This window comes from Aphelocoma coerulescens, chromosome 8 (assembly GCF_041296385.1).
Source record: "Aphelocoma coerulescens isolate FSJ_1873_10779 chromosome 8, UR_Acoe_1.0, whole genome shotgun sequence".
In the NCBI taxonomy this organism is placed as follows: Eukaryota; Metazoa; Chordata; class Aves; order Passeriformes; family Corvidae; genus Aphelocoma; species Aphelocoma coerulescens.
The window spans coordinates 12,038,331-12,050,835 of NC_091022.1; the positions used below are offsets into that span (position 1 = coordinate 12,038,331).

Here is a 12,505-nt window from a genome sequence, read left to right on the forward strand (position 1 = left end):
CTGTGCTAATTACCTGTGCCATTCTTTCATGAAATCAACAGGATGGCAGGTACTGACTTTCACTGTAGTCAGTAAACTTTTTTTTCTCAGCTCCTTTTCTGTATTGGAGATCTTCCATGCTATCCTCCAAATTTGAACTCTTTACAAATAATCTTTTGTAGATCTGAAAACTGTACAAGCAATCAAAGTATTTGTGACTGAAATCCTTTTTAGAACACAGGCTTTTCACTGAACCTCCTGCAGATACTCTAAGGAAAATAGATATTTAAAATTATCTTAAAAATGGAATGTTTTAAAGCAATTACATTTAAATTAATAGAGTGGAAAAACTAACACATATTGTTCTTCACAAGAGAGCTGTCTTCTGTGGTACAAACCACCCCTACTACTACTTTTTTGCTTTGTCTTGCTCCTTTTGTTTTAATCATTTCTGTAGTTTTTATTTTAATTGGATAGCTGGCACCCCAGGTGGCAGGAGCTTATCTTTCTGTTCCTCTGTAAATATCTGTGGACACATATGGTGCAACATGCATCAGTAAGAATGACCATAAATGCCTAGATAACAAAAGGTCTGATTTCTTGCAATTTTCCTACATACTTAAGCAATGCTGTACACTTGCTAGAGAGAAAAAAATAACAGCAGCAACAAATCACATTCCTCCTTCTTTGTAAGTGGAATAAATTATACTTTTAAAAATTCAAAGAAGCAGAATGGTATTTTGGATTTTACTTTAAATCATCTTCCTAATGTTTTTAGAATTATACTGTACTGAAACTGCAAGCAACTGGATTGCTAAGATCCTTTTTTGTGTTACGTTTTGGTTACATCCAGGTGTTCAGCACTCTGCCCTCTCTTCAGACTTTGCTTTCTTTTCTCAGTCTGTTTTTCCTTCTATGCAAAGACTCCCTGATTGCTGTAGCTCTCATACAAGACAGGAGAGCTGTGTATCTTCTACCTGCTCTTGAGGCAGAAAGACAGGAGGTGCTAAGCTGTGTCTTTCCTTACAGTCTGCTCTGAGATCATAGCTGCAAAAACCAACTCCAATCTGCAGCTCTTGCCCTACTTCCCCTTGCTTTACCAAACAATGAGGATGGAAAGGACTAGGGATTTTGCTTACTTAGCCGAAAATGTGTCATCCGTCCACCTGACAAAGGGACTTTGGCCAGTGATAGGAAGGGAAATCCTCAGGTTTTTCTCTACTGTTTTCCACTTCTACTTTTTATTTGCCTTTTTAAAGAAAGAAGTGTTGATTGAGCAGTGCTGGCCATTCATAATGTGCACAGACCAAGAAAAAGTTTAAGGAGGAGTTTTACCAGTACCTGTTTCCCTATGTGGGCCAGAAAGGGATGAGACAACTCAGACTCTCTGAAATATTTGTTAGTGCAACCTGAGTATGAATTATTTTCTGGAGCTGTCCTTTAAATATTCCAGAGCTATGTTGAGAAATGAGGTCTCCCATAAGTTATCTGCCATGCCTGCTAAGCTATGAAATGTTATTAAAGGCATGCAGACATAAAGATATAATGTAAAATTCAACATTTCACTGCACTTGGTGTAAGAAGTACACTCTATATGCACAGAATTCTAACATGGTTTAAATTTTGAATATTTTTCTTTTGAAATATTGAGAGAAATTAATTTATGATAATTGTAATATTTTTTAGCAGTGTCATCTGCTGCTCCTGTGGGAAATGAGCAAAGGCTTGTGTGGCAGCAAAATGCCTGGAACACTTAATTGTATTGCTATGCTTGGTGGGTGTTGTTTTGTTGGTTTGGTTTTTTTTCTTGCCATGTTTTTTCTAGGGGAGTATTACAGCCTTGTTCACAGGGTATAATGTATATGAAACTGAACCATCCTTTTGGGAAACTGGACATTATTATTCCCCAGTCATGTGGTATTAGTTATGGCCACAGACATGGAATATCTGTCTATATATGTGTAGATAAATGTGTTTTCTGTTTAATCTGTCATTCTGCCAGTGCCATTCCAGATGCTTCACAGCAAAGTGCAAATCCTCTATGTGGTAGACAATGTCCAGGAATTATGCTCTTTGCTTCATCCTGTTAAATTTTCTTTTTATCTTTTTTGATGTTTTAAGAGTTTTTACATCTTGTTTATGCTTTTGCATGGCTTCCCTATTTTGAAATCTCTAACTGCATTTCAGAGTGTTAGAACAGTGAGTGCTCTGTGAACATGTGACTTCGAGCTTTTGTGGGAAGTCTTGACTGACTGCTTCTCTATGATAAATTATTTTGACCTCTTAATGGTATATTCTCTAAACAGAATAGTTTCAATGTTTCTTATTATCTTTTTATAAATGTAATTTTTCTATGTTTCAAATAATTTTCATTTCCTATTCTGTAGACCTCTTCTACTTTTAGAGGCCTATTTGAAAAAAAGGTGATCAGAGTTCAAAGTACTGCAGTGGGAATATGCCATTAGGTTTCTCAAAGGCATTTGAATTTTCCTCAGCATTTTCTGGTTTTGTAAAGTTTAAGATTCTGGTTTTTTTATAGATTGTGAGCAGATGTTTTTGCTAGCCTTTCTGAAATGATGCTTAGAACTTTCCTGAGTGGATTAAATCTTTTTAAATTTCATTCCAAGTCGCACTTTGTGAAAATTCAAAAGACAGACATCCAAAGACAGACGAAACCTTTTGAATGACAAAATTATTAAGTGTCAGATTTAGATGATACACTTATGAGAGAAACATTGACAAAATCTGAAGATAAATTTATATGCCTTATACACAAACATATGCCAGTTCCTCAGATGTTTTGCTTCAAAGAAGGCCAGTTCAGCAGATTGTAGAAATTTTAGTGATAAAAGATGCAGAGTTAATCAGTTGAATTAATAAACAGAACAAAATGTCTGCATTTAGCCCTTGGGTTTTCTTGGTTGCTGTTCCTGCCCTTGCTGCTGTAAATCAGCAGTGCTGGTTGAAGTCTTCTGTGCTAGTGTCTGTCATTATTGATTTAACAGGTTTTTTTCCCCCTTAAATGCTGGTCTATACATCCCCAAGTAGTTCTCTACATTTTCATATATTTTACTTCTCTGCCCTATCACTTAATCTTTCTGTGATTTGGAATCCTTGCTAATGTTTTGATTAACTCCTTTGAGTCTGATTGCACAGTCTTAAACACGAGACTATGAAATCCTAAACACAAGTATTAGAAAATAGATGCACTTATTTCTGTGACAGGCCATTTATAAGGATATATGTGGTGTTCTTTCCTCTGGCGGCTAAGAGGGCATCTCCTCTCCCTTATTACATCTTCTGGCTTCTCAACTGCATTCCTATGTCTTACTTCTTGGCACAGAGCAATTTCACTCATCTGGTGATGCTCTCCCACTAGCTGGAAGTGTTTGTGTCTGGGAGTGCCTTAGAGTGGGGCCTTGGGTAAGCAAGCATGGGTAAGACACACCTTTAGCAGCCAAAGGGAGAAGCTGCATCCCTTATTGTTCCTACTTTTATTGTACAGACTGCTCTGTGTCCTTTGCAATTTCTTCAGAGGCCTCATAGGATTGATGAAACAGTATCACTCTGCCCAGAACATACTGAAGAACTCCCAGTCTGTTTCGTAGAATTAACAATTCACTTTTATTTCCAGACTGGAATTTTTCCAAGTCCATCAAATTATGTTGAATTAAGTATTCTCAGGCAAATGCTTGCTTGTTCTACTGACTGTTGAGTATTTCAATTAGAGAAACCTCCAATAATGATTCTAGAATCTGAAAGTGTTTTGAATATTTTAAGTATACTGCCAAACCCACAGAATTTTCTTCTTTATATTGCTTTTCCCAAGGAATATTAAAGGCGTGTCTCATCAGATCATTAATAGATTAGAAAAACATTAGCTGGTCATTTTTATAGTAAATCTTAGTTAATTTATGCATGATTTCTTTCTCATTTGGATAATTCCATTTGAAAAGATACTATATTTCTTTAGATGGAAAAGAAGTTTCTTCAGCTGTAAGATGAACTTAAAAGAAAACGTTGCCATATGAATGGGTTAAGTTTAGAATTGCTTTCATACAGTAATGTGCATGCCCAATAATACAGTTCATGCTGTTCATGTCCTAATTGCTTGCTACAGCACATTAGAGATTATTCATGAAAAGCCTGTGGTCTTGACATCTAAAAAGAAACCAGCAGCTTTCACTATTTACGTTTTTGCTGACTTAATCAATAGTTGCAAAGTTGCTGGCTCTCCTCCAAACCTCTCGTGTCAACTGAATTGACAAGTAAATGCTCAAAGCCTGCAAAGTTCATTGGAGTTATACCTCTTTTTAAGAAACTGTAACAGAGGTTGAGTTATATTGTTTAACTAATGATTCTTGCTCAACCTGAACAAAAGCCATTTACGGCGCTTGGTGTTTTTTAGGGTCCTGCGTTGTGGTACATCTGGGTTGCATTTCTAATTTTGTTCTGATTGAGCAGTGACTGGCTAAATGATGGGAAAGGAGCATGTAGTCCCACAGGTCCTTTCAAGGGACTTAGTTTATAGTTCCTGCATTTTAAATATTTTCGGTTTTGTTTTAAAATAGAAAGGTGAGTAGCTTATTACATATACTTTTTATTTACTCTCCATTTACTTAGCATGTAAATCCAGCTGCTCTGTTGCATCCCTGAAGAGCAGCTTATTCCCATTTTCTGAGCTGTATTCCCTCACTTACTGAGGCCAGCTGCTGCTACTTTGCATCTGTAGTAAAATATAATTATCATAATGTGACCCAATGGTAATGTGGCCTCAGCGAATGAACAAAAAACCCCCCAAAACTGTGCTGAACTATGGCATTAATTAAGTGGCTGTCAGAACTGAGGACTCACTTGATGATTGCAGTGGCACACGGGTGATGAGCAGGACCTTGAATTAAAGTTGTCATGTGTAAAATATCTACTGGTGGATATCCTCAGACATTACTTTTTTTTTTTCCCCTAAAAATAGAAATGAGTGTTTTCTTGGTCTTGTGTAGTGTTTGGAAAACAGGTCTTTCATGAGGAAATGATACAAATATTTCAATACAGAATGTTCTGAAATACAGAATATTTAAACTGTAACGAAATAACAGTTTAAATAAGACAAGTCTTATTTTTTGAATAGGCTCTTATGTGGAAATACAGATACTGGCTATTTTTTTCTGTTCCCAAAGTGTTAATAGTGAAGCCACAAATGGCATCGTGGTTCATCAGTGTTGGTTTTCTGTTTGATCCCTAGCCTCCCTTTTAATAAAATCTGTTTTACATGAGTATCAGGAATATTAATTATCTTCCTTTGTAGTGATTTCTTGATTCCAGTTATTCAGTTATTGAAAATTAATCACTAAACTTCCTAATTATTATAAAAAGCTTTGGGATGCTCTGATCACTAGATGGAACTCATTCATCTAGTTGGATTTGGGATATTTTTTAGAGGTAAAAATAATATTCAGCAACAACGTTCAAAAATCAAGATTCATTAATTTCCATTGGAGGATAGGACAACATTTCCATTTCAACTTTTCAATAAATGATCTGCTGAAATAAATATAAGTCTTTAGACTACAGAGTCTGGATATATATGTCTGGATACGTGTTGGCCTCCTTTGCAACCTGTATGATTTCCCTTCATTTGAAGTAATTCATAATGCTGAGATCAAACATTCAAAAAAGGAGATTTCATTCAGATTTTGGCAAAAATTCTGAAAGGCATATCAAATTGTGAAATACCAAAATTATACTGATTTTCAGCAGCACTTCGGCAACTAATTCCCTCAGGCTGCTTAGAAAACCTCAACAGACTACCTGCACCTCTTCCTTTGGATGAGCTTATTTTTCTTCTCTTTGCTCACTGCACAAATGCAAACTAATCCTTCTGGAAAGGTTATAGTCACAGAAGCGCTTCCGTGGCTGGCGAGGTGCGCGGTGCCGGCGCGGGCACTGAGGGCCTACGTGAGCGGAGCTGTGCCAGCGCTGCAGGGGCTGGGCCCGCCCGGCCCGGCGCGCAGCTGCGGGCCCGGCCTCGGCACGCCTTAGCGGCTTTGCAGAAAGCGCCGCGGAGCCAGGGATTTTGTTTTCCCACACTCCACTGATTCATGGAACCTTTCGTAGTGGAACAAAAGGGTCTTGCAGTTAAAGTTTATTATTTGTTTAACCGTGGATATGCCTTCCTGTTTAGAAGATATTGCAGTAAAAATTTTCAAATGTCCTGAAGTACACAGAGACCAGGCCATGTGCAGCTTGTGCTGTGCCTCAGCAGCAGGTCTAGTGCAAGAGAGCACACAAAGGCAAATACAGCTCTGTGTGCTTTGACAAGACACTGACCCAGGATCTAGAGTGCACCCAAACACCTATTAGATTAAATATTTCAAAGGACATGTGAAACAGATATCTTCTTTTGTGCCTTTTGTGATGTGTGGTGGTGTGTGTGTGGTGAAGTGTTACTGGCTTTCTGCAGTCTTTCTGGTCTCTCAGAGGAATTTTTTTCCTAATTTTTAAGTAGTACCATAAAATTCATAGTAAAGGTAAATAAACCAGCAGTGGCTTCAGTCTCTAGTGTACTAATGCAATGCTGAATTGAACATGAAATACAGAACACTTTAGCTATACATTTTATCTTGATAGACTGTCACACTGTGAAAAGACACAGACAAGAAAAGGTGTGACCTCAACTTGCAAGGAACTGTAGCTTTGAGTTCCAAACGAGCTAGTATTTATCAAACATTTTTGCAATGTTCTCAGGGTTTGTCAGGTGCGGTGTCCCAGCCTGCCGTGCCGCTGCTGGTGCGTGCAGGTGCCCTGCAGCTGCAGCCAGCCCCAGCCATGGGCGCAGCCCGGCGGGGCCAATGAGCGCCGGGAGTGCGGCGGGGTTTGCACAACAGCACCCGGCACACCCCGGGCTCTGGGGCGGCTGCACGGATCAGGTGGCTAAAGGAGGCAGCAAGGTTTTCTGTAACGCCACTCAGCACAGGCTGAGATTGCTCTACAAAAAGTGTACAATTTGCAGTCAACAATAATGCCAATTTTTACTTATGTTTCAGAACATGGAAACGTGAAACATGAGGTAAGGATTCGTTTTCTTTTGCATGTGATGTTTGTTTTGTTGGTGACATAAGAGCTCCTTATTGCTTTGTGCACATGCTGATGGAGAAGGTATGTTTTTCTTCTGGGTTTGCAAACATTTATTTAGAGTGCTGTAGAAGTTATCTAAGCAACCAGGTATTCGTGATTAAATATGAATGTCTTCTGCTCAAAATGCGAGTTAAACTTGCTGCAATATGACAGTACTCAGAGCACTGGAAGAGGTGGAGATGTTTTTTTTAAGCCACAGGTAAGAAAACATACATTGCTTCACTGCTGATGGTTAGATCCTTACTGTTCCTAAACAAAATCTGGCTGTAGAGTTAAAAGTACTTTTTTTTTTCCTCTGTCATGCCAGAGAACTGTGGGGTGATGAAGGATTGGCAGGGAAGTGTTTGCCTCTTCATGTGAAAAGCAATGGTTGCAAAGGTGTCCTGTGGTATGGAGTTTGTGTAATCTGGAGACAATGTTAGAGTGAGACCTGAACAGAGGACCTGCTGTGATGCACATAGTGTAACTTTCTGTGAGCCCAAGAAGGCTGCGAGCAACCCTGGGTTATTTTCCAGCCAGCTCCTGGGGCCTCTCCACTGTTGTACAGGAGGGCATGGCAGATGGGTTTTGTCGGCTCCTTCTGACAAAAGAGAGGCAGCACTTCAGACCTAGAGCATAATAGTTTCTGGCACCTATTTTAGATCAGAAGTTTATGGTAATTGCTTAAATGATGTCAGTTATAAACAGCACATGTTGCTGCTCTCCATAAGCATGGCTGTGTTAGACCTTGTTGCTAATATGGGTAATGGGAGAGTGTTATTGCTGACAGGGCTGGTGCAGGGGTAGTTGTGTGCAGGGCTGACCACATCTGTGCTCTCTGATGTTTGAGCTGTTTGGGTGTCACTGTAAGCCCAGAGGGCAGTGGGACTGGATGAGGGCAGCCCTGCACCCTCTGGTGAGCTCCTGGGATGTGGGCCCCAGGTGGGCTCCAGCTCATGGGGACCTGCAGGGGAATTGTGTGGTGATGGGGGAGCTCTGGCAGAGGAGAGGGGTGTGCTGCCTGTGCCCAGACCCTGCCTGCTCTCCTCGCTGCATCCTCAGCCGTGCCTCTGGCCAGGTGCTGCCCAGCCCTTTGTGTCTCTGCCTTGACAGATGCACTAAGTAAGGGCACTCTAAACTGTGGGAATCACAGCATGGTCCATTTGCCTGATGCCTTTCCAGTCCTGCAGCTGGCAGGCATGGCTGGAGAGCTGTGAATAGATTGTCCCCTGGGCTTGGTGGACAAGAGTGCCAGGCTTCCTAAAGCTAACTGTGGTGAACGTACTATGTCTGGATGAAAAAATAGGTATACTGTTTTTCTTTGTTAGGAAAATAAGGGTCTCCTTTCTGGAGCTATTGATTTGCTATTGCCTGTTGAGTTGATCCAAAACATCAGGCTTACATTCATTTTTACCAAGACTCCTGTTTAAGTGCCTACTTTAATTCTCTCTGTGCAGAGAAAACTTGAGCACGGATGAGGAGCTGTCATTTTGGAAAACATGGATTTAGGTTTCATACCAGTAAAGTAAAGAATCTACTGGTAATGCAATATGTTAAAGGATATTGAGCATGTTTTCATATAGCTCAAAAACTGTTTCTTTAAACCCGTTTTCCAGCCAATCCTTTGGTGTATATGACTGAGTTGTCACAACCTCTGTTGTTTTTATTTTAATTAAGCATTTCTCTGTCTCCCTTTGTACTTTTCTGAGTCCTGCCCCTTTCCCTCTCTTGTGCAAATCTGTGGTTGCTCACCAGTCTGCATCAATCCATATTAGCGACATGGCTTCCATCTATAAAAAACAATATAGGATCTAATTGAGCATTTTGCTTTTATCCAGTACTATTATCTTCCTTGCGGCAGCAGCTTTACATTTTTATTCTGTCTACTACAGATAAGGCAAAACTTGTATCCTTTCTTTAATTAGACTTGTGGGGTACAGAGAGAATATGTCCAAGGACTCAAGAGTTTGAAAGCTGTTTTCAAACCAAGCTTTTCATTTTGCTTGCTTGCTACAGGGCTTGGTAATTTGGTTATGCCTCAGGGTACTGCTTTCTGGCTTGACTTGGTGTGTGTCCTGCATCACCTTATATCAACGGCGAGTAAATCAGGGCAACCTAATTGTTCCCTTTGTTATGCAACATGCTTTTCTCTGCTTGCTTTGATTAAAAAATAAATAACTGCATGAAGTGTCATGCAAGTTACCAGATAAAACAAGTTTGCAAAAGCAGATGAGTAGTTCACAGATATGCATTATTTCACATTGAAATTTCCAGGGATCCATAGTAAGTGTCTTAGTGTATAAAATATAGAAAAGAAATTGAAATAGTCTGAGTCTTGTCAGAGAGTTTCTGATTCCACTCAACTCTGGTTCCTCCAATTTTAGAGAGATAGACAAGTTACTAAATATATTTAAGTACTTGCCCAGAAAATAAGAAAATTAAGCATTCCATAGGAATTGTAGCTAGCTTCAGTATAAAGTAGAAGTAGTGAAAGTTTCTACCTTATCAAAGCAATGCAAGTGGCTTTTACTTTTGTGTTGGTGGATGTTATCTGGGGCAGATAATGCCAGACTGCATGTTTTTCCTGTATCCTATCCATAAATGATTAAAAAATACATTTGTACTTAGTATCAAAGAATGTTGATGTATGAAAAAACCTTCTATGGACTGAGACTCTTTCAGCCCAGTCTCAGAAAAAATGGGATATATGAAAAAAAGTCAACATTACTAAGAATATTTTTCAAAGTGTGATCTTTCTACAAGATAAAGATAATTGTGTTGGTGGTTGGGGGAAATAATTTAAGAAAACCAGCTTTGCCTAGTAGATTGTGGGAATGAAAGGACTGCAATGTGCCTCCATGAAAACATGTTTATTCATATCTCTCATTCTCATTTTTGCTCTGCAGAAGCGAACAAATGGAATTAGAAGAAGCTCTAGACATGTGGACCCAGGTTTGTGTCATGGCTTTTTAATACTTAAACATTAAATAAAAAGAGTGATAAAGCTGTAACTTGCTTTGTTAAGTTGCACTGTGGATGGCATTGTCATACACACAATGCTGAGAACTTGATTGCTGAAGTCATTGAAGGACTTAAGTGATTGCTCTGTGATTTCAAAGATAAGGTCAGCTGGTTGAACTCCTAATTTTTTTTCCCTTGTTTTTTCTTTAAGCAGGGCTCGGGTTCTGTTTGAACAACAAAATGCCTCTGGGCTTTCACTTAATATCACCCACCCCACTGTACTCTGTAGTTTTAAAAGAAAGAACTAAGGGATAAGCAGACAGTTGCTTACAAAGCTCGGGTTCTAATTCTTCAAGTTGTGGGTATTCTCAGCTCTTAACTGTAGTGGTGCTCAGTGCTTAACTGTATGAATTGCTTTTCTGAAAGGCATAAACCAATTGCAGTTTTATATTGAATTTCAAAGTGATTTTATTTTTCCTGTTAGTTTATAGTACATACTTTTGTGGAATCATGGCAGCAGCAGCCCTTAAGAAAATTAAATGCTTAGTTGTGTTGTGTACTCAAGTGGGTGAATATTTCCTCTGGAGACCCATTATGTGTCTGAATAAAATATTCAATGTTTTTCAGTGTAACTGTGATATTTTTAGTGTCATTTTTTACAGTAATTACATTTTTGTCCTTTATGTTTCTTGTATAGTTTAATTACAGGAGATTTGTTATGCAGATATTATTTGGAATACAAGTAAGCTGTGGATTATTAAATATTTCTAGATGTGGACATCTGAGAATAGTTGGAGTTAAACATTAAACAGGATGGCAATTCTGTACACCACATTACAGCCTGGCAGAGCTAAGCACTTTTCAAAAAGTAGGAATGCTGGTTGTGCCAGTAGCATTGCAGCTGCCTTGGCTTGGAAAGTCTAAATGTTGTAACTGGCTGGAGCAGACCACACCTTTCTTACTCACGTACCTTTGACATGTTTTGGAACACGTATCGTCACTTTGTTCCCTCTAGCAAAATAAACCTGCTTCATGATTCCAGAAAGTGTTCAGTGTGTCGTGACGACTGCAGTCATAAAAGAAAAAAATAAGCACCCTGTAACTCTGAAAATGAATACATTCAGAGGGGAAAACATCAAGGGTAGGAATTAAATAATGCAGAAGAGGATGATTTCTTCCAAGTGTTTGCTAACAAGACTGAGTTCTTCCCATTCATTGGTACATGTTGCAGTGAAGAGTAATTGTGTGCTTGCAGAATAGTCCTTGTAGGTTCAGTACCTTTAAACACAGCTGTCTCATATAGAGTCATAGAAGGTCAAGTAATTTAGCTTCGAGAACCTTTTGAGTATACTGGTGATTTTACTTGCTGTTGAAGTCTGACAGAAGTATTTGCAGGATCTTTTTATGCAAGGATACTTTAAAAGTAGTTTTTATTGAAGACTAAGTACCATTGAAATCATCAAAAGTAGTTGAATAAGTAGGTGTTTAAAACCTGTGTGTAGCCAATGCCTAAAATACAGTTCTGCTCACGCCCCCACCATGTCCGTTTACTGACACAGAAGAGTTCTTTGAGTTGGTGGGATAATCTCTTGTTACAGAGTGAAGTTCTTCCTCCTCATTTTTGAAAGCCAATAGAAATGCAGAATGTCTGCATAAACTTTTAGGTCCCTTTATTAGAGACATTGCTGCAGAAGACTTTGTACAGAATTGCTTCTGACATTTTAAAGGTTTTAAATAAATAATAATGAGAAATATATTGCATACTAATGCACTCTCTACGTATGCTGTCAGTTTTCAAGGGAAATGAGCTTCTTGTTTTGCATTTTGTCAGGATAGGCATTCTGTGTCCTCCTGTAACTTGGTGGGTATAACTTTTAAAGACATGAATGTCTTTGGTAAACTCTTGGCATCTGTTTTGCATAATTTAAGTATTAGTGTTCATCACACTGCACATTGCCTTGAGAGACAGATGCTATCCAGAGGGCAGCACTTGTGAGAGATCCGTTATGTCAGGCATACATTTACTGCATTGATCCTCAGAGCTTTTCAAGAGCACTGGCATGGAAAGTTCTGAAGAGTCTGAGCACCAGGATGCTCTTTTTGCTGAGAGAGGTAGCCAAAAGATTGACTGCCCAGACTGCTTTGTCTTTAGAAAGTTTGGTCTGTTGCTGCTGCCAGTGATGCATGCGATGGTGCTGAAGCATGGATGCTAGGTTAGGAAGCAGACATTTGCTGTGAATCCATAACCAGCACCTGCACTGACTAAATATTGATGGAGTTTGCTATCACCAGTAAAAACAAATATTTTGGGTTGCAACTTGTCAAAATTGTTCTGTTATGTCTGTCTTTGGCTATTTTAATAAAGAATAATGAATAGCATGGTCAAGTTAATGCACTGTGCTTCTCTTTTTATGCTTAGAGTCAAATTTAACTTTTGCTGACACAACTTAGC

The 12,505-nt window shown here is 39.0% G+C and overlaps 1 protein-coding gene across 9 annotated transcripts in view; it reads left to right on the top strand.

The window, feature by feature from the left end:
• Window positions 1-12,505, top strand: part of VAV3 (vav guanine nucleotide exchange factor 3) — a 170,834-nt gene that overhangs the window by 110,201 nt on the left and 48,128 nt on the right. For all 9 annotated transcript variants that reach the window (XM_069022536.1, XM_069022537.1, XM_069022538.1 and 6 more), the window contains 2 exons: window positions 7,023-7,045; window positions 9,999-10,044. In XM_069022536.1, coding sequence (XP_068878637.1) covers window positions 7,023-7,045; window positions 9,999-10,044 — 69 coding nt within the window. The remainder of the gene's footprint in view (window positions 1-7,022; window positions 7,046-9,998; window positions 10,045-12,505) is intronic.